This window comes from Sebastes fasciatus, chromosome 13 (assembly GCF_043250625.1).
Source record: "Sebastes fasciatus isolate fSebFas1 chromosome 13, fSebFas1.pri, whole genome shotgun sequence".
Taxonomy (NCBI): domain Eukaryota; kingdom Metazoa; phylum Chordata; class Actinopteri; order Perciformes; family Sebastidae; genus Sebastes; species Sebastes fasciatus.
Genome location: NC_133807.1, coordinates 15,025,546 through 15,050,404, shown reverse-complemented (window position 1 = coordinate 15,050,404; position 24,859 = coordinate 15,025,546). Strand labels below are relative to the sequence as shown.

General features: G+C 37.3%; 2 protein-coding genes and 1 long non-coding RNA gene across 5 annotated transcripts; 2 read left to right on the top strand and 1 right to left on the bottom strand.

Moving 5' to 3' along the window:
- Window positions 1–5: 5 nt before the first annotated feature.
- On the bottom strand, window positions 6–665 carry LOC141780484 (uncharacterized). The gene is made up of 3 exons (XR_012596670.1): window positions 415–665; window positions 202–300; window positions 6–112 (listed from the first exon to the last, which is right to left on the bottom strand). It is a non-coding gene; the product is annotated as an uncharacterized LOC141780484 (long non-coding RNA).
- Window positions 666–7,498: 6,833 nt separating this feature from the next.
- On the top strand, window positions 7,499–13,676 carry natd1 (protein NATD1). The gene is made up of 3 exons (XM_074655706.1): window positions 7,499–7,706; window positions 10,875–10,993; window positions 11,777–13,676. The coding sequence occupies exons 1-3, from the start codon at window positions 7,598–7,600 to the stop codon at window positions 11,891–11,893; spliced, it is 345 nt and encodes a 114-aa protein (XP_074511807.1). The 5' UTR covers window positions 7,499–7,597; the 3' UTR covers window positions 11,894–13,676.
- Window positions 13,677–17,467: 3,791 nt separating this feature from the next.
- tmem11 (transmembrane protein 11) lies at window positions 17,468–23,276 on the top strand. Of its 3 annotated transcripts, none has more exons than XM_074655704.1 (2): window positions 17,468–17,636; window positions 21,580–23,276. In XM_074655704.1, exons 1-2 carry the CDS (start codon window positions 17,503–17,505, stop codon window positions 22,094–22,096), a joined length of 651 nt encoding a protein of 216 aa, XP_074511805.1. In that variant the 5' UTR covers window positions 17,468–17,502; the 3' UTR covers window positions 22,097–23,276. The 3 variants fall into 3 exon arrangements, with proteins under 3 accessions (XP_074511805.1, XP_074511804.1, XP_074511806.1); XM_074655703.1 differs by lacking the exon at window positions 17,468–17,636 and adding an exon at window positions 18,498–18,650 and having other exon boundaries at window positions 21,580–22,636; XM_074655705.1 differs by lacking the exon at window positions 17,468–17,636 and adding an exon at window positions 18,711–18,914 and having other exon boundaries at window positions 21,580–22,636.
- Window positions 23,277–24,859: the final 1,583 nt, after the last annotated feature.

Sequence of the window (24,859 nt, the reverse complement as noted above, 5' to 3'; positions counted from 1 at the left end):
GGCTACTGTTTTGAGCGTCAAGCTGAAAGCGGAGTTCTTGGTTTGTCTTCTGGAGTCGCTGCAAAGCAAATGCTTGTTCTGAAGGCGAGTTGGAGTTTGAGAGAAGATCATCCTACAGGATAAGAGTGAGCTTTAATAAGGACAAACTGTGCTTTGCATGCTGATATTTTGCTTTATGTTTGAGTATCTTCTGCGTTATACCTGTTCCCTTGAATGTCTCGTTCTCTCTTCTTGTAGCTCATCCTGAAGATTTCTGTTTAACTGCTGCAGTCGAGACAGTTCCTTCTGTGTTTGTTCCAGCTGTAGAGAAATAGTAACAAAACTGTCACACAAAGCAGGTATTTGTGTGTTTATGTATTCAGGTGAAAATGCTTTAATCAATTGTTTTAATTACATACACACACTCAAACTCACCTCTTTGACAAGTTGCCCAGTTTGCTGCTCATGGGGCAATCGATCCTCCTCTTTCGTGCACTCACAGGTGACCTTTACTGATACTTCTTGTTGTTCCTCGCTCCGGGGTGTAGTTTCAACTTGCTGCCAACTCTGCTCAATTTCACTCCGCGGATTTGAACGTTCATCAAAACATTCAACATTTGACGGCATTGTTGTGGAAGTAGAGCCGTTACTTCCAGCTCCTTCAGCGCACGATGATGCATCTGTCACACCTGGTACACAGGTTATACACAGAAATGAATTCTGTACAATGTGAAAATATGCAGACATGTATCACTATGTCTGTTCCCCTATGGAGCAAATGTATAATACATGATTGCAAACATCAATATCTTGAAATGACCAGCAGCTTACACTCACAAATACAATTAATTTTATAATTCATTAAGCAGTACATCCACAACTGAAGTAATATAGGCCTTATACATTGAGCATCTACATGAAATTTCAGTATGCACCTTTAACTTAAACATCAATTACTAAAGAAAACCTCTGTGTTGATATTTTGCTTGTTTGTGACTCACCAGTCTGTGTGGTTGCAACAAGCGTGTATTGAAGACAGGAAGCACCTTCATCCTCCTCCACCTGACATGGAGGACTGATGAGAGATGGAGCAGAGGAGGCGGAGGGTGAGCTCGGGGAGGACAGATAAGAGGAGGAGGTCGTAGATGATGCAGAGCTTCCATCAGCAGAACTCTGCTCCGTCTCTGGCTGCAGTTTGACTTCTTGCTCTTTCTGCTGCTGCTGATGTGTTTCCTCGCCACAGTCGCTGGTTTTGTGCTCTTGCAAAAAAAAGCTGTTTGGGTATTCAGCGTTCTCCAGACTCTCAGCTGACTGCGAGTCGGGATGCTGTGATTTCTGTTGCTCAGAAAGGGAGCTGTGAGAAATGACAAAAAAACGTATTTATGTTTAATCCACTAACAGCCATAAAACAGCTTGTGAAGGTACTTCATGATGTAAACTCTCAATGAAATCAGTCCTAAAGGCAGATCCCATGAGATCTGGAACAGTGGAATACATTTTATATACAAATTTGACACCAATTATGCAGCACTTTTAAAGGCTTCATGGATGTAAATTGTTCCCAGATAATAAATACAATTATTCTGTTAAAATAATCATATTCAAAGCTCAATCAAGAACTAATCTGAATCTAAAAATGCATTGCAAAGCTAATTTCTTTTGGAAAAAAGAATTGCTGCAAACCACTGAAATGTAGCACAACACAACATGAAACGGAAAAATATTTGCTCTAGTGAAGACTGGGACTTACTTGTCTACTTGTCATATGTATATTTCAGTTTCTAGATGTATCGGTACTGTCATCCTATTGATTTTATTTTTGTGTCTTGTTATTGATTGATTTATTTTCCTTTTGTCTCAGTGTTTGCTTTATTTTTTTCTCTTTTGTGAGGTTATATTGTCATGTCATCATATCATCGAGTTTGTTAATGTGTATTTTGCCTGTACTAAATTTTAAATAAAAACTGTATTTACCTTGTGACGTCAGGTGTAACACTGGGCCTCACGTTCTTCAACACGGCTTGGACCCAGTTGCGTTTCATCCCAGAGGTCATAGCACAGAGCGTGTACACTCCATCTCTGGTCTGTGGAAAGAGAAACATTATTCATTACACACTTTAAAGTGAAAGGTAGTGGATGTGTTTGCTTTACAAAACAGGTTTCCAGTCGTATCTGTGTACTATGTATTAACATCTTGTCACAGTTTATCTGAAATGTTGGATTATCTTGATTTACCCTTGATATTGGGTAATATCAAAAAAGCTTGACTTCTGCTACCCAACTCTCTATATTCAAGCATTTTCTTAACTTCAAATGTTAATTATGGTTAGTGGTGAAAACGTGTGTTATGAAACTATATGCTGAATTAGAGAAGACTTAGATGTGCATAGACTGTAGATGTGTTGATGGTAATACAATAAGAAAACAGCACAATACAACACAGTACAGTAGAAAGAAAAGACAGATAAATCCACTACTTTGTGTAATGTTAAATATCTTAACACAAAGTAGTATTAAATATATCACATACTGATAAACTACAGTTGTCAAGAAGTACCTGTTTCTTTACTTTGTTGCAGTGATGATGACATGCAGCGGTGGAAACCAAAGAGGAGGAAGACTCCGGTGGCTCAGAGGAGCTGCTTGTTTTCATTTTCTCAGCTTCATCACCATGACACTGGTCGTTGTTATCCCTTTAATGATGGAGACATTAATGGAACAGATTGACAAAACTGGTAATAATATTTAATTTGAAATACGGCACAATAATAGTATTTCACAAAGAAACCATAAAATGAAAAATCTAGGAGCCTTAAAACTTAAAAACGACAACATACCTGGTTTGCTCCTCAGAGGAGGACTGCTGGCCAGAATTCAGTTTTTTCTTTTCTGATTTCTGTCCTTTTTTTACTTGTGAACTTGAAACTGTACAGTCTGAATCTGTTTCAGAGACAGCAGTAAAGAAACAAAAGCAGTATATAAAAACAATTTGAGTAAAATCTTTAGTGATATTTATCATTATTTTGCCACAAAATCTTTAGAGCTTCTATTTAAATTGAACAATGTCTTTGCCGTGGTGCCACCACTACTTGACTGTAATATAACTTCATTTGAATAAATGTTCAGTAAATATACTTAATAACTACAGATATACACATATACATTAAACATGAATGAAATTACCGTCTCCGGTGGCTCTTTGGTCGAGTCTACTGAGGGAGCGGCTGCTCCTTGTGAATGGAGCAGCAATGAGAGAGGAGGTGTGGAGGGATGAGAAGCTGCGGCTGCTGCAGAGGCGGAAAGCTGGTCGTGCTGGGCGAGACCCTTGTCTGGGACCCTGGTGGCCCTGGCGACCCTGATGGCCCTGGTGGCTCTGATGGTCCTGGTGGCCCTGGTGGTCCTGGTGGCCCTGGTGGTCCTGGTGGCTGAGGCTGCCTCTTTTCAAACTGCCACCAGCTTTACTGCCGCTAGCAGATGAATCACTGCCTCTGCTGCTGAGGCTTTTGCTCCTTCCACAACTAACACTGGTTTTAGACGCACTGCTGCCAGCTTGTTTACCTCCAGGTACTGGTAATGCTGCTGGTTCCTTTGGGAGAGAGAAAAGGAGAGCAAGAGGCTAAACAGTGATTCTCTAAAGGAAATACATCACAAAAAGACAGATATGTAGGTATGAAGTTTTGAGGATGATAGTATTTAAATGTCAAACATTGCACCTCCTCCTCACCCCCATCCCAACATGGACTCTTTGACACATTTAATCCAATCACCAGTGGAGAGAACCTTTTAATCCTCAAAAGAGCTCTTAATTTGCTTAAGTACCATCTGACCGACACCGTGATCATGGACACACACACACACATACACTTGAACTTAATCACACTTGAGCATTGGAAAACCATCAGACAAGGGCGGTTTATTCCAGTCTCTTGAGATGCAGCCTCACAGACTGCAGAGGCAATCAATCTGTGGCCGGACCTCAAGACAGAGAAATCAATTAGAGGACGCTCCAAGAGTCCTGACTTAGCGGCTTGTGCAGGTTGTAAAAGCACTGACTTGATTTTCTGCCATTAATGGCTGCATAGATCAAAACCAAATGCATGCACATTTAGCAAAAACATGCACCCACTCTGAGGAAATACTGTCCATGTTAAATGAACAACACAGAACCTTGTTAATATGATCCAATACTCTTAACACACTTTTACACAGTTGGCATTTAGCTACTGCTGGAGGAGGAGGGATTTGTTGCACACTAAGATGCTGTACTTCAACCCTTAAAACCACGTTAGCAAAGATATTTGTCAGTGATGTTCAAAACAAATGAAAAAGGGAATTATTATTTGTATCACTGATACAAAAAACAGCGAAACATAGGCTGAGAAGATGTGTCAAATACAGCAGGCTCTGGCTTTTTTCCCCCATAAAAATTAAACAAAAAACAAATGTTCTCTGTTTCTGAGTTTATTGTGATAATGTGTTTGTTGGTGAGTATGATTCAGGGTTTAGACCCCACATGATCCAGTAAATGATGAGCCAATTTCACAACTCAAAACTATTTTAACAACAGTGCTGTGTTGCACATCATAAACTGGGACAGGTATGATCATGATCATGATCTTTATTGTCCCTTTTTGAGTGTCTCAAATCTTGTTTTATCGTGATAAAATGTGCTCTATATCAGTCCTGGTACGCAGGGGAAAATATGTTTTTTCTAGAAGAATGAATGAAGAATTACAAAGTAATGGTTACATGTTGCCTAATCCTCATATCTAGGAAAGAATAAATGATGAATCTGATAAATATAACACAATTAAACACTCATAAGCATCACTAAATTACCAAACCAGTCATTTTGAAGTGAGTGTGGCGTTTACCTTCCCCCCTGTCTTCTGAGCAGGTTTGTTGGTCTTAGAGTTTACCTGGGCATCATGCCACCTGTTAGAGATCAGATTAAGACGGTTAAGAATAAATCATCCATCAAAAAATAATTATTTATTGGGGTTCACGACGTTTTGCTATATTCAAAGATGTATACATTTATAAAAAAGCAATGCTGTGCTGATAATTTAACTTTATTCATTATGTTTACTTGTAAGGCAGCTAATGAACAGCGGATGGATGTGGCCTATAGGTTAATAGAAATAGTATTATAGTTGGCAAACATCTATGTCAGTGCTGAAACAGATAATCTGACACAATTATTAAAGTGCAGTTTAGAATAGCAGCAATTACTTTGTGACGCTGGGTGTTACACATGACGAGAGCTTCAGCCTAATTCAGATGAATTCAAGTTACTGATCATTTCTGTGTTCCTTATGGCAAGGAGCCCTTTCCCAAATCAGCCTACTGCACTGTTTAAAAATGTAATGCAAAATCATTACCATTAGTTAGCAGGATGGTGCCAGGAAATATTAACATGATTTGGCAGACATGTGAGTATAATGTAGAGGCTGTGTACAGAGTCTACATTGCCAAGGATTAAAAAATGTTTTGATCTATATACCATATCCATCTGTCTCACATCACGAAAGAGAGAAATCACTTAGAATAAACTGATCACATGTAGAAACAGAACAGGATTCAATATTTCCGCTGCCATATAAGGATAATGCATGTATGTTTTTATTATTATTATTATTATTATTAAGATGTTATGGTCAGCGCAATCCAAAAATAGCATAAAAGCAAAGATACCCTAGTTACCAGCTAGATAATGCTGACTTACCTTGGCGTCTTGGACATCATTTTCAGCAGTACAATGAAAAAACACTGAATGACACTATTAAGATAAAAATGAAAACTTCTGGCTGATACTGTTATCCATCTACAAAAGAGGTGCGCTCCCTCTCACTCTGAACCAGAGAGAATTAATCCCAAACAGGTCTATAAAATAGTGTCCCAAACCACACATAATCCCATACAGAGTTGACAAACTCCATTAGAGTTTTGTAGGATTAAGCCAACAGCTTAACAGGATTACTTCACTGTAATGTTAGTGATCTTGACATACCTGTCTACAATGTCTAGAAATACTGCAAATGTCTATCAAGTTTATATCACGACACAGAACTTATATGAGTACAATCCACAATAGTAGCGGAGAGAAATACATGAACTCTCTCATGTCAAACTGAGAAGGATTTGGCTGCTGACTGTAGGACACACAGCTGACACAGCTGTCACTGTGGATTTGTGAGCTGTGACCTGACCTGAACTATCAAAAACTATTTCTTAGATACATCACTAGTCTGAATAAAAGACCTTTTATACACCAAGATAATCAATTATCATGCGGTTACAGCGAATGTGCCTAATGTAATTTGTCATTTAATTATGTGGTCAACGCAGAAAAATGTGTAAAGCAGTAGACTGGGATGGAAAATCAAACTGAAAATAAAGTATATCAAAAGAAAAGAGAAAAAAAAACAGATTAATGTAAATTTCTCCAATCAGGAGCATGGGAACAAAAGAGGCTCCAAAGACAAAAATGACAACTTTACAAGCCAATATTCTGATTTTAAGGCTAGTGAGAAATTGTTTAATCTTCTTTTTCTAAAGGTTAAAACTATATCATTAGCTTTATCTTTATGGAGGACCACGAGAGTCACATAAATTGTAATAAAGCATTTAATTGATTAATAACTAATTGCACAATAAAAATAGGCATTCATTAATTTTATTTATAAATGTATTTATTAATCTAATCGACTAAATTACAAAGTAATTCGTTATTTGACATTTTAATGGGCAATAAAAAGAAGAATTATAAAAAGAATTTACAAATGAAATATTAATCTAATAAAAAAAAGTTATTTTTATAAAACGGTCACAGTAGTGCATGAGACAGGTAATCTGAAAAAAATCATGTGCCTCTGTGTCCTCCGGTGCTCTTAACGGCATCTGCAAGATTTCACAGACCGGAGGAAAACAACCAATGTGAATCACATCTAGTGAATGTACAGTGGACGTTTGTGCAGAAATAACTGCTGCAGCTCCTCAAAACCAACAGAGGTTTTCCGTGTCTTGTGAAGTGACGGGGCTCCGCAGAGAGAAACGTTATCGTCTCCGACCAAAACTCCAGTGTCTCCCCTGTTCCTGGCTGGGAGGCTGAAGCAGGAAAAGCCAACACTAGGATCAGATCTAAATCATGTTCATGGAAAAACCTTCATCTGGTCAGCTAACATTACTGCCAAGCAGGTGAAATATAGAGTGATATTGTGGTTTTAGCTGACGTGTGTCGCCTCATTGTTTTGAGCGATGTTCGTTCATGTCTATGTAGAGCGAGCAAGCGCGAACCCGATGCTGACTTTCGTTGACTTAACGGCCACAGGTGTTGCTGTTAACAAGCATTTCTGAAAGTTACAAACAGTCCCTTTAAACCTGCTTTATAATAATAAAAAAAAAATATATGAAAATCTCATTTTTTTATAATATGGGACCTTTAATGTTCTCCCCTCTCTGACGACACCGGGCTGTGATTGGCTGGCCGTCACACGTGACCTCACAGCTGATTTGGTTGGAGGAGGTGTTTTGCTTTTGGCCGTTTATCATCTCATGTTAGCCATTTCTGGTTAGCACCGCTGCAGGAGTAGCATATAGCATTAATAAACAAGCTACTATGGCACAGGCAGCTCAGGCAGCTCAGGCAACTGTCTTCGACGCAAACAACTCTCAGATCCAGGTGGAGCACGATAAAAAACGTCGTCAGTTTGTTATAAGACTAAATGGTGAGTTTCAACATGTAAACATTAGCTTGCTTGTTGGCTAATGTTAGCTCTGAGGTGTTGGTGTTGGTGGAGCTTTTCTCTTTCTCTGTGACTAACATCGTCGTCGTGACTCTTATTGATAACTCCAGCTGCCATTTCAGACACAGAGGCGTGATTCACTTCACCTAGTCTGGATGTCACGTCTTTATTCAGGTGTTATTTAGTGTTTAGGAGGAACTGAACAGACTGTGTGCTTTGTGCTTCAAAGCTGCTGTGACTTCCTTGACTTGTAACTTCACTAGCTTTGTTTATAGAAACAAGAAAGTTATGCAACCTTCAATAGCATCCACTCACTAAAAGACTGTTTAATACAGTCCTGAATACACAACAAGACTGTTTAATACAGTCCTGAACTCACAAAAAGACTGTTTAATACAGTCCTGAATACACAACAAGACTGTTTATTACAGTCCTGAACACACAAAAAGACTGTTTAATACAGTCCTGAATACACAACAAGACTGTTTAATACAGTCCTGAATACACAAAAAGACTGTTTATTACAGTCCTGAACACACAAAAGACTGTTTATTACAGTCCTGAACACACTAAAAGACTGTTTATTACAGTCCTGAACACACTAAAAGACTGTTTATTACAGTCCTGAATACACAAAAAGACTGTTTATTACAGTCCTGAACACACAAAAAGACTGTTTAATACAGTCCTGAATACACAACAAGACTGTTTAATACAGTCCTGAATACACAAAAAGACTGTTTATTACAGTCCTGAACACACAAAAGACTGTTTATTACAGTCCTGAACACACTAAAAGACTGTTTATTACAGTCCTGAACACACTAAAAGACTGTTTAATACAGTCCTGAACACACTAAAAGACTGTTTAATACAGTCCTGAACACACTAAAAGACTGTTTATTACAGTCCTGAATACACAACAAGACTGTTTAATACAGTCCTGAACACACTAAAAGACTGTTTATTACAGTCTTGAACACACTAAAAGACTGTTTAATACAGTCCTGAATACACTAAAAGACTGTTTAATACAGTCCTGAACACACTAAAAGACTGTTTAATACAGTCCTGAACACACTAAAAGACTGTTTAATACAGTCCTGAACTCACAAAAAGACTGTTTATTACAGTCCTGAATACACAACAAGACTGTTTAATACAGTCCTGAACTCACTAAAAGACTGTTTAATACAGTCCTGAACACACTAAAAGACTGTTTAATACAGTCCTGAACTCACAACAAGACTGTTTAATACAGTCCTGAACTCACTAAAAGACTGTTTAATACAGTCCTGAATACACAAAAAGACTGTTTAATACAGTCTTGAACACACTAAAAGACTGTTTAATACAGTCCTGAACACACTAAAAGACTGTTTAATACAGTCCTGAACACACTAAAAGACTGTTTAATACAGTCCTGAACACACTAAAAGACTGTTTAATACAGTCCTGAATACACTAAAAGACTGTTTAATACAGTCCTGAACTCACTAAAAGACTGTTTAATACAGTCCTGAACACACTAAAAGACTGTTTAATACAGTCCTGAACACACAAAAAGACTGTTTAATACAGTCCTGAACACACTAAAAGACTGTTTATTACAGTCCTGAATACACAACAAGACTGTTTAATACAGTCCTGAACACACAAAAGACTGTTTATTACAGTCCTGAATACACAACAAGACTGTTTAATACAGTCCTGAATACACAAAAGACTGTTTATTACAGTCCTGAATACACAACAAGACTGTTTAATACAGTCCTGAACACACAAAAGACTGTTTATTACAGTCCTGAATACACAACAAGACTGTTTAATACAGTCCTGAACATCAATCATTAAACACTAATCACTTCAAATTCCTTCATGAATCATACACACTGTATTTTATTAATCAGATCCATATATGGGCATGCTTATTTAAAACCCAAAGTATTTACATGGTGAGTTATGTATTTATTTATGTGTTTATTGTATTTTACACCTTAGTCTCTGACAATTAACCATTGCACTAGAGATACCCACTGTACAATTCATTTTTGAGAATAACACAGGAGTGTTTTTGGATAAGTTGGGCTTATAAACAAGTTTCCTACAGTTTTGTCTTATGTTAATTTTTCAACTTTTTAAATATATGGCATGGTAAATGAGGAATTGCCACCCCAGTCTCTTCTTCAAAGGTCTTTTTATTAATTGTCAATAATCATTAGAACAGTCACTATACAGGGGAAGTTCATTTTTGATTTTCTAAACAACACTCACCCGTGACACAACACATCAATCAATCATACCTGACAACAACATACACACAAACAGCCACAGCTGGCCACAAAAGACCTAACTGATTCTCAATCATGGATACATAAAATTAAAATTGTAGAGAATACAACACAGGGAGAGTATCTGCAAATAAGTCATGAAGTAAAAAATAAAAATAAAAATTTAAAATATATATATATATATATATATATACATACACATACATACATACATACATATACATGTATACATATACACATACACACACATACATACCTACATACACACACCTATACATATACACACATACATATAAATAAAAATAGAAGAAAAAAAAAATTAATAATAATAATGATAATAATGAGTGATTTATGTATTTTGTCAAGTTTACAACTCATTTGCCTTTATTTTCTGACTTTGATTATTTTCTTTTAGTTTATTACAAACTAAAAAAAACGTGTGTTAATGTGTGTCCAGGTCAGTTTCATTTAATGGAAATTATCTTTAATCATCTATAAATTGAAATGTGTGAGATGTGTTCACAGCAAAAAAAAATGGAAGCCATTGTTCCCTGAATGAAGATCTTTATCACATATCTGTCTCTATCTCCACCCAACTACATTTTTCCTTTTCCGCAAGCATTGTCTGTATCCGGCTAGGCGATGTGTAAATGTTATAGGCTATTGACATTGGCACTATATCACATGGTATCACTTGTTGTTTTGAGGTGATTGAAAGCTCACTGAGAGAAATGACTCATGGCTTGTCTTACTGAGCAGCCATGTTGCAGTATTAGATGTAGATTGCAAGTTGCTGTAACTGGGTTGGGTGGAGACGAACTTAACTCAACCGAGAACTATGATGTCTGTCTGCCCTCAGGATCTCATGATCGTGCAGTTCTTCTGTATGAATATGTAGGGAAGAAGACGGTGGACTTGCAACACACGGAAGTTCCAGATGCTTACAGAGGGAGAGGAATAGCCAAACACCTGGCCAAGGTAAAACTCATAAAGACTGGTTATTTTCATCTGTCATCATCTTAAGAGAAGAGAAGAGAGAGAGTTTCTCTTTCTGTTCATTTCTTAAAGGCCCAATTTGTAATATTTTGACCTAGGCAGGCAGTGAAATTAGAGAAAAAATAGATAAATATAAGCCTAGCCTACATCACGATAGACATTATATAGAAAAATATATAGACATTTTTATATAATTTTGACTATAAACTGTATTTATATACATAGCCCTACTTTGACCATATGATTTTGATCACAATTTAAAATAATGTGTTTTGAATGTTGTTGGCCAAGCAAGCTTTTTTGTTTACACTTGGAACACAGATTGCACCTTTTAAAATTTATGACATAAAAAAAATGAGCTGTAGGTCCGGCTTACTTTTATTTTAATGACTTCACTATTGATTTTACCACTGATATCTGGGAAGCACACCTCACACAGTTGAATTGAATTGTACAACAACAAGTACTCAAATATTAAAATTAGGGCTCTGAATCGATTAAACTATTTAATCGCGATTAATCACAAATTAATCCCACATTTTTTATCTGTTCAAAATGTACCTTAAAGGGAGATTTGCCAAGTATTTAATACTCTTATCAACAGAGTGGACAAATGTGTTGCTTTATGCAAATGTATGTATATATTTATTATTGGAAATCAATTAACAACATAAAACAATGAAAAATATTGTCCATGTGAAATGCTGTCTAATAAAATGCCTGTCAGAACAGTTTAGATGTGATTTTATGCTTCTTTGATGGCAGGCAGCCATGGATTTTGTGGTGGAAGAGGATCTGAAAGCCCACTTGACCTGCTGGTACATTCAGAAATACGTCAAAGAGAATCCTCAGCCTCAGTACTTTGAACACATTTATCAATGACCCTTGCATGGCTCCGACAGAGACGAGAAGGAGAAAGAGACTCCCGGGGGATAAATACTGTGTGGCTTTGGAGTTACAGGCTGACATACAACAAAGGACCTTCTAGGCATTGTTAAACATGACATCGAGTGACTCCAGAGACGACTGATCTCGCGGCAAAGACACCCCATGAGCTGAACGTTGGGTCTACGGGTCAGTAACACGGGGGATACACACTCACCAGAAACAGGAAGTGAATCAGCTGGTCACTACTTGTAACAACATGAGCAAATAAACTAACCAAAGGTGAAGCCTGTTACCTCAGACAGAAACATTCAGGATGCTGACTGGAAGCAAAGGTTAGGCCTGTAATGAGAACACACGTGAGTCAAATCTAACGTTGCAAATTACCCGTCCTCCTTATGGACTCGCTGGTTGTGAGCAGCGCTACAAGATGACCGACCCAGGTGTCTTTCTCCATGATAAGCAACGGTGGCTTCACTGTTGCTCAAACGGTGATGACTTTTATATTTTTTAACCCCCTTTTGATATTCTTTGGCTTTATTTTTGTTATTTTTTTTGTCAATTTGCTTACCCTCTTCTCTTAGAAATAGTGTTTTTAGGGCTGAAATGCTAATTTAGAAGACTGAATGAATCTTTGGAACATCATGCTACTTAAAAGAGGTCTTTTTTTCCTAGGTAATTGCAACGAGGTATAGGCAAACATTTGGTGGGTACTGGGTAATTATATATATATAATATATATATATACATATATATATATACATATATATACATATATATACATATATATACATATATATACATATATATATATATATGTATATATAATCTGTATTTTGAAGACATTTATTTTCCTCAAATCTCAATTTGGTTCCGCTGTTACTCTATCAACTTCCATTCTTCCGAGTAACAGAAATCATAAATTGATTAGTCAAAGATGCAGGGATTTGTAAACCAAAGAACACAAACTGAGGATGTCTAACTCTGAAGACAAAACTCATTTTTCTCCATCGTACGTGTTAAATATTACATACACGCATGTGATAAATTGGGTCTGAAGCTTGTCACTGTGTGGTACGACACCTCGGTGTGGATATGGATAAATAAATATCTCTGCTCAAACCAGCATTTCAAACACCGCACTGTTACATTCAGGGCATTTACATTGTATGGTGTCCACCGTCCTCTGTTCTGTCTTTCAGGAAAATGACACTGGATGGTCGAAGCTTGTATTTTCTTGTCATTTAATCTGTTTTATTGTAGTTTTTTTTTCTCATACCCACAAGGCTGCTTTCACCAGCTGATGTAAAATGATAAAGGTCACCATGGAAGAATTTTTTTACTGAAAAAAAGAAAAAAACAGGTTTCCCCTTTTTGGTTCTTCAGGAGCTTTTGCTGTTGACAATCTTCAGTGTTGAGGAGAATAATCCCTCAGGTTACTCAACACACTCTGGCAGAGGACACACATCAACATGCAAGGCAGACTCTCTGTATCTGTTCTAGTCACTTAGAGGTCATTGCAGGAAACCGCTTTCCCTTTTGTAAAGCTTTCCTTTAGGTGACACACACCTATTGACAGGCCATAATATCCAATGTGTTATTTCATCTTTTGTGTTTATGTTTATATTTGTGTGTTTTCTTGAAAGGAAACAAATGTCTGATCGTTTTGAGCAGGTGGCTCTCCCAAAATGTACCAGTTCTTGTTATATTGTTTTGTGCTTGAAACTTTTTTTTCCATTCTTGTTGTCTATAAATAAATAAAACAATACTCATCACATTATCAATGTCAAAGTATGTATTTATAACAAAACAGGGCACATACAGCCAACTTTAAAGAGAAGATTAGATATATGTTTAGTCGGGGTTCATCTTCTCAAAGTGCCTCAGCGAGGACTGTTTGTTTCAGTGTTTGATTTGATGGGAAAATATTTTGATGTCCACCTTAAAACACTTTTACTCTGTCAGATGAACACATTACATAAGTACATACAACTTTAAATATACTGTATATCATGGTAACTTTAAGTATATACATGTATGCATGTTAACATCCTGCAACGAACAGCACTGAGTTAAAGAAAAACTGAGTTTTTTGCAAACTCGGTTTTGGCGCCATCTGGTGACACTATTAAGAGTTACTCTGTGTCACATTGTGTGCTGTTAGCAATGCAGGGGCGAGCAGCCCTCAAATGGGTGAGATGGAAGGAAATCTGCCTGCTTATCTCCCATTTGAGAGCACAGCAGTTCAACCATAAACCCAGCTGAGACACCCGCAGTCTTCAGGAATCTCATCAACTACAAAACATCTCCTGGTTCCTCAGGAAGACCCAGAAGAAGTGCTCTCAGTGAAGTGAGGTAGCTCTAACTCCACATGAACTCAAAACACAAACATGTATCAACTCCAAATTATGTCAAAAGTCGTCTTGAGTGTCAGTGAAAGCGATGTAGGTCTGCAACCAGGGCCGTAGCTACCACCGAGGTCACGTCCTCTAGTTTTTTTGGGAATCTGGCGGTTTTAGGGACCTCGGGGAGTTTATGTTCTGTAATTTAAAAAAACAACTGCCCATGCAAGTTATTTTACAGGCTGATTCCAGTTTGTTTAGACTGAATATAGTTAAAGAGGACCTTTTATGCTTTTTCCCTTTCCTTTAGTGTCATATTTAGTTTTTGGTGCATGTAAAATGTCTGCAAAGCTACAAAGTGCATGCCAAAGGGAGTTACTCTCCCTCACAGAAACACTGCTCCTGAACTGCCTGAAACGCCTCGCTTGAAGTCCCGGCTTTTTGTTCCGTAACTTGGTGATGTCACCAAGTAACACATTTGCATAACGGCTAGTTTGGCACGGCATCAAACAAAGCTAATTAGAGCGGAGCTGGAGCAGAGTCCAAAGAGTTTGGTTCTGTTGACCAATCACAACAGAGAGGACCGGGAGACCAGAGCGGGCAGGAGCTCGAACAGAGGGTGAAAAGAGGTGATGCAGCTCAGCCGGTATGAGAAAAATAAAGCATTTTTTGAACATTAAAGCATGTAAACATCTTCTACTAGAAACCCAAAATACAAGTAGGAACTTGAAAATAAGCATAGTATGTCCTCTTTAAATTGGACTAGTTTTTGACCAACAAAAACCTAATTAATAGAGGACTAGAGAACTAGGGCTGCGTATTGATATCAGTGTCTATCTGATATCTAACTTTGATTAATATAAACATGTCTTGACCCTTTTATCTGATCAAATATATCAAAATGCTTTGTGCGCCAGTGTTAAATATAAAAAGCCTTGCCTGAATAAAATGTACTCCAAAGTTACAAAAGTTTTCTATTTTAAATTAGGAAACTGTTTGATCCAAGAATAAGTAAAAAAAAACAAAGAATCTGCAAGTTCCCATACCAACCTTCAATCATTGACAGTTTTTAATAGAATGTATTAAGGCACAATATCCATAAGGGTTTACTAATTAACACATTAGCCAGTTTCACTTGAAGGCCAACATGTTCTGGACTCCCAGGTGAGCTTCTCAGAAAATACAGTAGTATATTAATATAGTAGTAGTAGTAGTAGTAGTATAGTTTATTTTCAAGAGATGCTTACAGCGACTTTAACTTTATCTTCTAAGGAAACTTAGTGCCTTCAGTGAGCTCCTGAGCTCCGGGGAGGCGCTATAGAGTCCCTCTGGCAACTAAAAATGTGTTTGTGCCATCAGTAACTCAACAAAATCACTGAGCAGATCTCAGCCACAGACTGGGGTGGATTAATGCACAGGCTGGCCTAGGCTGCAGCCTAGGGGCCCCAGATTGGCCAGATTGTTTTTAATTATTTAAATGTAATTCAGAGAAAAATTGGCCCTATTGGCCCATATGAAACATTACAAAAATCAAGCAGCTGATTGGGTAGATGTGGGCCACTTCTACCCAATCATCTGACCTTATGAGCCTGGCCCCATGATGTGACTAGGTACATATAAGGTCAATTTGGTTTTCAAATAATACTTCACTACTGGACAGAATAGCGGATATATGCCAGTGCCCCCCGAATGTGTACATGTGGGCCATGCTTGCCAACCTTGAGGGAAGATTTCCAAATGAAAGCAGGGGGTCTGGGAGTTGTCGCCCAGAAAAATTTGGATTTCAGAGACTTTGTTTCCTGCAATCTGGTGACTTAATAGAAATGGCAAAAATAATAAGTACACTGCAACAGCATTTTTAATCTTCAATACTTTAAATTTTACTTTTAATTCTCAGGAAAGAATACAGAATAATTCACCCCTCTGGCATGAACTTGTGTAATTCTCTGGCAAAAACTACTACTCATCTGTTTTCCTTAGTTCATTCATTAATTTTTTTGTCGCTGCTTGAGTATTTCTTTCTCTTAGTACTCTCCATTTCTCTCATTCACTGAAGGCCCTTTCAGACACAACGTGACAACGACACCACTGCGCTCTGAAACCCGTTATTTCCAATGGCTTGCGCCACGCCACGACAACTATTCGCTGCATTGAGCAAAGCCCAACTTTGGGCGCAGCAGGTTGTGATGTGCGCAGCTCAAACCGCGTTGTGTCCCGAGCAGCTCTTTTCTGCCAGTAAACAATATTAGGTGTAGCTGTATTGTCATCCAACAACAGTAAGGCGTATAGACACTGTACAGCGCCAGGAACAGGTTGAGATAACGAAGAGGAAAAAAAAAAAAATTGTGAACATTTGTCATAAATCAGGAGAAATTCGGGAGAATTGTGACCCCGGGAGGAAACCGGGGGAGGGCAATGAAAAACGTGAGTCTTCCGGGAAAATCGGGAGGGTTGGCAAGTGAGGGGCCATGTAAATTTCTCACATGCTTCCACACATAACAATACATTATGTTTTTTTCTAGTAACATTAAAGCATGATGAGTAAGGGTGGGGGGCCCATATGAAGAGTGGCCTAGGGGCCCCTGACCACCTTAATCCGCCAATGGCCACAGACACTGACATGAACTGTTTTCAAGATTCAAGAGTTTTAAGCAGTTTACACCGAGTCAAATTTAAGAAAGGAAAAAAGGTAGAAAAGGCACAAGGTAATTACAGTACAAAATAAGTAGCACATTCATCTCAACACAATAAATAAATAAATTATTAAAATATAAAACGCCCTCAGTGTAGTCAATAAATAAACGAAACTATCCTCTGCATAGGAATGATACGTTTTAATGTGCAACATAACGCCTCTATGTATTTCTTTTTACTAACTGCTTGTCTGTTTTTTAATGTTTTTGTTTCCTGTGTTTGGTGAGCCAAAGATAAATGTCCAGCCTGGTGGACAATAGATGTATTGTATTAACTGATGAATCATACAAATAAGCATAAGTTCTATGTCTCCAAATAGCCCATCAGTTGAAAGGATTTTTGATGTTATATATTATATATTATAGGTTCTGGAGGGGACATGGCATGGTCAAGCAACCATGGTTTAAACATCATGCAGAAATCACAGCTTTAGGGATGACATCGCACATATTCTTTATTGATTGGATTTGTATTGATTCGTCATGCGTGCGTCATTTAGCCCCCCCCCCTGATTTTTAAAGCTGTTACACTTGTTGTCACAGTTGAAACATTTGTTTCAGCTGGTCCCACATGCCTGAACGTAGCCATTATAGTTGTTGTTGCCATAAATACAGTCTATGGTTGTTACATCCACAGAGCTTCAGGTTACAGCACGAGGACAAGGGAGCCCATGCCACAGTAGAGCACGAGAGGGCACAATATGGGTGAGTGTTCAAAGTCCACAACAAAATCCTATTACAAAACGAGACAGCTGGGACAATATATTGCATATTGTATGCAGTTTGTTGCAACCCATGCATGCAATCTATTTGCAATTTAAAATATCTAAATGGCTGTATGTATATGTTCAGTTTTAATATAGTTACTTCATTAATTATTATATTTTCAACACATTTGTGTTAGATTTATTTAGAATAATGGTCTGACGTCTCAAACTTTGCTATTATAAAATACATAAAGGTACTGGCACGGTGACACAGAAGAGACAGAAGAGCACGAGAGAGCACAATATGGGTGAGTACTCAAAGTCCACAACAAAATCCTATCACAAAATGGTTGGGACAATATATTGCATACTGTATGCAGTTTGTTGCAACCCATTGCCTGCAATCTATTTGCAATTTAAAATATCTAAATGGCTGTATTTATATGTTCAGTTTTAATACAGTTACTTGAATAATTATTATATTTTGCGTTAGATTTATTTAGAATAATGGTCTGACCTCTCAAAACTTCCATGTGCCAATATAAAACACATAAAGGTACTCTTGCTGTATAACATCATGGTAAACACAACAACAAATACAAAACACAACAAAAATGGTGAATTTTTGCAATTTTTTTAATTAATTAATTAATTAAATTAATAATTTAATTTTAAATATCTAAATGGCTGTATTTATATATTCAGTTTCAATACAGTTAATTATTATATTTTCAACAAACAATTAATTTGCGTTAGATCTATTTAGAATATGCTCTGACCTCTCAAACTTTGCTATTATAAAATACGTAAAGGTACTCTCGCTCTATAGCATCATGGTAATTGTAGTCCGCATTCGAAGTCGAAGTGATGCGTCGACTGCGTTGAACACACTACATTACCCAGAAGTCATTGTGGGTGCTCTCATACATACGTCATACTGCAATCACAGAGTTTGTATCTCCAACATGGCGTCGCTGGGAAGGAGGCGCGGTGTCCCAGTGAGCAGGGAGAGGTCAGTTACTCCACATCTCAGCTGTTACACACATACCTGTTAATGTGATACGTGCTTTTAGTCGATGTCGCCACTCACCAGACCCCCAACAATGCGTAGGGTTTGGGACTTTAAGTGAAATGCCAACACGACATTTTTATCCCAGTGTTAGCTAAGGTTAGCATTGAAGCTAAGCTAGCGTTAGCATGGAAACAGCAGCTCATGTGATGTTTTGGTTATTTCACACCACACCATTAAGCATGGGGGAAAGTTACCTTTATAGCTGTGAGTAGGTGTCAATATGTGCCATGTGATATACCACACATGCTACATAATATGTGTCTGAGCTAACAGTGTTTATATGTCAACTTCAGCCTGCTAGTTCTCCTCCAACTTTTTTTTTTACCATGCGAGCCGAGTTAGCTATTAATGTTATCTAACCGACGCTCAGGTACATCATGTCCTTTGCCCCTATTTGATCCTAGATTGATTTACACCTAATGTCCAATAATCCTTTAGCCCAGTCCTGTCTTTCTTTGAAGCTTTGGTGTGAATGTAGATGGAGTCGTTGTTGGGGGTTTGTTTGCCATCTTGTCAACATGTAACATGTTAACTGGAAGGCCTCAGGAGTGTTGACACATGGTTGTCTTATTTAAAGATAATTTACAAATATATAGGGTAAAATATCATTTTACAGAAAATCGAATTAATCAACTCGACGGAAACTAGTTAAAGGTTGTCATGTATTTTTCAAGATACAAGAAAATGTTGGTTACAGATTCACCAATGCTGTGTTTTATGTATCATTTCATATTTTATTGATTGTATTTGGAGGTGTCTGTTGTCGGTCAGTACTTCACCTCCAAAAACTGATTTTGACATTTTTATGAATTGATGTAAAAACAAAAAATATGGAGCAAAAAATTACTTATGCAACCCAAGTGTACTTGAATATCCAACTGTTGAGTTACATCAAATGTAGGACACATTCAAAAATACAAAAGGGATTCATAAAGGTGTAAAAATGTACTCACACCATATTATAATTTGGAGGTCATAGGCATCAACTACTACTATACTATCAACTACTACTTATGCAACCCAAGCAGGGTCTGAAATTAAGTCTTTTCCTCACGTGCCACTGTGTCAGATCACTGAACATTTCTACCAGCCACACAATTTTTGTCTGCCACTTCTGAAATCTTTGTAGAACGCTTTAAAATTGTAAACACTAGGGCTGTCGGGCGATACGATACCTATCATGATACAGGGGTTACGATTCAATATATTCCCATATATTATGGTACTGTAAGCAAGGCAATATAATGTGATTTTTTTTTTTGTATCTAATTTTAGGAAAACGGTCATAGTATAAAAAACACACCACCATATGCATACAATTTGAGGTAAATTTTTTATGCAATCATAATAGTAGGATTTGCATTTCTCCTTGCAAATAAAATAAAGTTTTGACTGAGTTAATCTTTGCTTGTAAAATATTAATTAGAAATCAATAGTGTTTTTGAGATTCGATACAGTATCACTAAACATAATATTGCAATACTCGATATTTTCAGTATTTTCTTCCACCCCTGGTAAACACTGAGTCAGTGGTAACAGACAATAGAAATATGGATCATGTAACCTTAATCATGACTATTTTTAATTTAGGAATTGCAATTTAAGAATGACATTTTTTAATATAAGGAAAACCTGTCTGCCATGGTGGCAGGTGACCTGAAATGTTTACCTGCCACAGCCAACATTTACCCTGTATATGGCAGGTGCTAATTCATTCCCTGAACCCAAGTGTACTTATTTGAAATAATGAATATCCAACTGTTGAGTTACATATAATCTAGGACACATTCAAGAATACAAATGGGATTCATAATGTTGTAAAAATGTGCTCACACTCACTTACACACACCATATTATAATCTGGAGGTCATAGACATCAACTTTTCATCAAGAATATACCATTTAGGAATGCAATATGCGATACTGGATTAGATATCGGGCCAATACTGACTCAAATAGCTGGATTGGATATCTGTGACAATGGGGCCGATCTATTCAATTCAATTCTATATGTATATACTATATATACATTATTTAGGTACATTTTAATTCCTGTTTAAGTTTTGACCAATTTGTTGCTGCATTAAAAAGGGTTACACTTAAATTGTAATTCCTGTTCATTTTAAAGTTTTTTTTCACCAATTTATTATTTTGATAATATAATCATTTATATTTATTTATTTGTTACATTTTGTGTTACAAAGTTAAGAAAGCAATGTTTAAGTCAAGCCTGATGTTTCCTTACACATAAAAGAATAGTCCCAGTCACTTCCACACAGTGAGGCATACAGCCTGTTAATTAAACACTGGTATCAGATCAGTACTTGGTATTGCCCACTACCCAAAACCCGGGTATTGCTATCGGTATCGGGACTGAAAAAGTCTGATCAGTGCATCCCTAGTACCATTTGAACTAAATCAAGTAAAAGGTCATGGAAATTGTTTATATTGAATAGTCATGTTGTTGATACAGTGTGTACCATGGTGTACTGATTGATAGCCACAAATTAACATTAGATCCTACACTGACATTTTCAAATAGAAGATAACATGTATGCCATGTTATTTTTGTACTTAAACTAAATGTGTAAATTATATATGAATGACACAGATTACATGTTAGTTGTGGTAGTGATATCCACATACATGTTGTGATATGGTAACCATATGGAAATTATTTGAAATTTAGAAACAATTTGGGTAAAATAACCAGTTTGTCTGAGCGACTGTAGACAAAAAAATATTCACAGGCCCATGAAAAATGGGCACGTTGGTTCAGGCACACCAGAGTTGGATGTATCGAGTCTTGTTACTCTCCTCTCTATCCTTTCTCTCACTGTTCCTTGCCGTTTTTTCTCTTTCTGAACAGGGGAGTGATGGCGGCGACAGACTGCTACATTGTGCACGAGATCTACAACGGGGAGCATGCGCAGGACCAGTTTGAGTATGAGTTGGAGCAGGCACTGGAGGCCCAGTATAAATACATTATCATTGAGCCCACACGCATCGGAGATGAAACGGCCCGTTGGATTACCGTGGGCAACTGCCTGCACAAGACCGCCGTGTTGTCAGGCACCGCTTGCCTCCTGACGCCGCTTTCACTGCCCGTTGAGTACTCGCGCTATGTGGCGTTGCCCGCTGGCGCCCTCAGTGTGGCCTGCTCCGCCCTCTACGGGATTTCGTGGCAATTTGACCCCTGCTGCAAGTACCAGGTGGAATACGACAGCCAAAAACTCTCGCGGCTGCCCCTGCATACACTCACCTCCTCGACGCCCGTGGTATTGGTACGCAGGGATGACGTCCACAGAAAGAGACTCCATAATACGATAGCACTGGCTGCCCTGGCGTATTGCGCCAAGAAGATCTACGAACTCTATGCGATATGAGTGCACTCTGAAGAGGGTTTAAGAACCAAGAGAAAAAAGGAAAAAACAAACAAAAAAACAGAACCTACCCACCCCCAGATGTAAGAAAAGTGGAAGTCACGATCAGGGCCAGCAGTTAGCTCCTCACACGTGATGGGTGCTTCCATTATGAACTTTGATCAGAGGGATATAGTTAAAACTAGAAGGAATTGTTTTTTCCCTTACATTTTCTTTACTTCTATGTGACAACAACAGCACACTTATCTCCGTAGTACCCTTGCGCCTCCTCCCCTGCGCCCTCCACCTGCATCCTTGACACAAGTGCACAAGGGTACGGCAGCAGCTCCTCTGGATTGAATTGTATCGCTGTTGAAACGGACCGTCATGTTTTGAGTACCGAGCTCTTTCCCCTTTCCCCTTCGTAGTTTTACTGTACCCCTTTCTTGCTGATCAGTACATCACCCTTTCATTAAACATTAGGATATTTCAAACTAACTTTTCTGTATTTTATTTTACATTTTTCATTAAATGGATTTGACATCATGTCCAGAAAAGAGCAAATAGCTGCAACTTATTTGAGATTGTGTTTTGTTCATGTAGATATTCTTGTTTAAAAGAGTGTAAGAAAGATCTTATGTGACAACGATGTGGCTAAATATCCTCTTTTGAAACACTAAAAATATATCTTTTTGGAAAGTCACATTTCACACATACTTCTAATAATGTATATTACATTGACATCAAGCCAAACCTTCATAATTGGAATTAAAATGTAAACACTATTTGACACTACAGATAATAATTTCACAGCAAATTCTAAATTCATACTTTCTTGTACATGTTTATCCAATGGTGCTTGTAATGAGTTGCTGTCTAGAGCAGCAGTTTTAAAATTTGGGGTCCCAGGAGGATGTAAAAGAATAGATGGAAGTGAAGGATGAATTGTGATATAACAAGAGACCAGCATGCAACAATTGAATAATAAAGTTGAATTCAGATGTGAATTAGTTGGATACTGAGACTGAGCTAGGGTCACTGAATAAAAGTACATCTTATTTAAAGCAGAATAAGGATTGTTGACTTTGCCAGCAGGATATGAGCAAATTAAAACCTGTTCATGAAGAGTTTCCTAAATAATTTTGTGTAAATCCCTTAAAGGTCAAAAAATGTATTAAATAAATTGTACTTCAAGGTTTGAAAACTGGTGGTGTTTCAGTAAGTAGTTTGATCACACAGTATGCCAACAGACAGCTGTGATTGATAGCAGTTGATCATGAAAATGTAAAAGTCTTTCCTTCACTTCACAATATATTGTCAAAAATAGTGACATGAACAGGGAATCTATAACGCGTATTACACTGGTTTAAAAGGACAGTCAGTTCATGAAAAAGCTCAACTGTTGACTGATCATTGTCATCTTATTGTCCTTTGGTGTCCTGAAGCTTAAAACAAGGTGCTTTTGTTTTTTTAACTCAGTAAATGGTGCTTACATAGATAGTTCCTTAATAAATGTGTATGAAAGCAGCACCTCAGAGAGAAGATTCACTTTGCAAACTTTGCCCAGCTCTTCTGTTCACATAGACACTTCCTGCTGCTTACATTTCCCAATCAGTCAATTTGAAACTGAATAAAATAAAATGAATTTACGCACACAATATGAAAAACCGTCCAATGATATTTCCTCTAACCATACACGTATATATACTTGTATAGGTTCATGGGATGAGCAGAACTGAATCAGAGGGATGAGGGCTCCGAGGATGGCCTGAGACAAACGCATTAGTTTGCTAATTGGTGGCCAGAGCCGGCTAATTATCTGTCAGCTGACCTGAGTGAAGTTGATTGATGGACTCGCTGTCTGTCTGCCATTTTCAGGTTGCACTGTTGGGTCTGGTGGCATAAAGATGCCCCAGTCATCATGAGATATAATAAGTATTCCTCTACTGACAGTCGTGGTAAAAGCTAGCCACTTTCTCCAGTTGTTACCCAGACTTTGTTTCTCCATTACTTTTTTAGGATGTCCAAGAAAAACTCAGAGTTTCTCCTGATATGCGTGTGCAGTACACAAAAATAAATAATATATATTTTTGAATTTAAATTAAATATATATTTTTGAATTTAAATTATATATAAATAGATTCTCAGATTTTATTCATCTAGTTACTAGATCTAGTTACTAGATGAATCAAATCTGAGAATTTATTTATATATAATTTATTTTAGTTTTACTCATAGACCCAAGTCAGATTGTTTGAGAAGGAGGTTAGACAAATCACTGACATACTGATGATTTTTTTTTTTTTTTTTAAATTCAGGCCTCTATTATTTCATAAAAATATGAAAAAATATATAATTTTTTCCAACCTTGTCTGCTTTTGAAACAGCCCAGCCATTCCCAAATAATTTCAAAACCAGATTTGATAATTAAAGTATTTTCTATTATGTTAAAAAATAATGCTCAGTAGGTTTATTTGGCTGCTTAGATACACAAATTATATATAATTTATCTTTACTCATAGATCCAAGTCAGATTGTTTGAGCAGGAGGGTAGACAAATCACCGACATACTGATGTTTCTTTTTAATTCAAGCTTCTATTATCTCTTAAAAATATGAAAAAAAAAAAAAAAAATTTCCAACCTTGTCTGCTCTTGAAACAGTTCAGCCATTCCCAAATAATTTCAAAACCAGATTTGATAATTAAAGTATTAGATAGATAGATACGGTAGATAGATAGATAGATAGACAGATAGATAGATAGTAACTTTATTGATCCTGAGGGAAA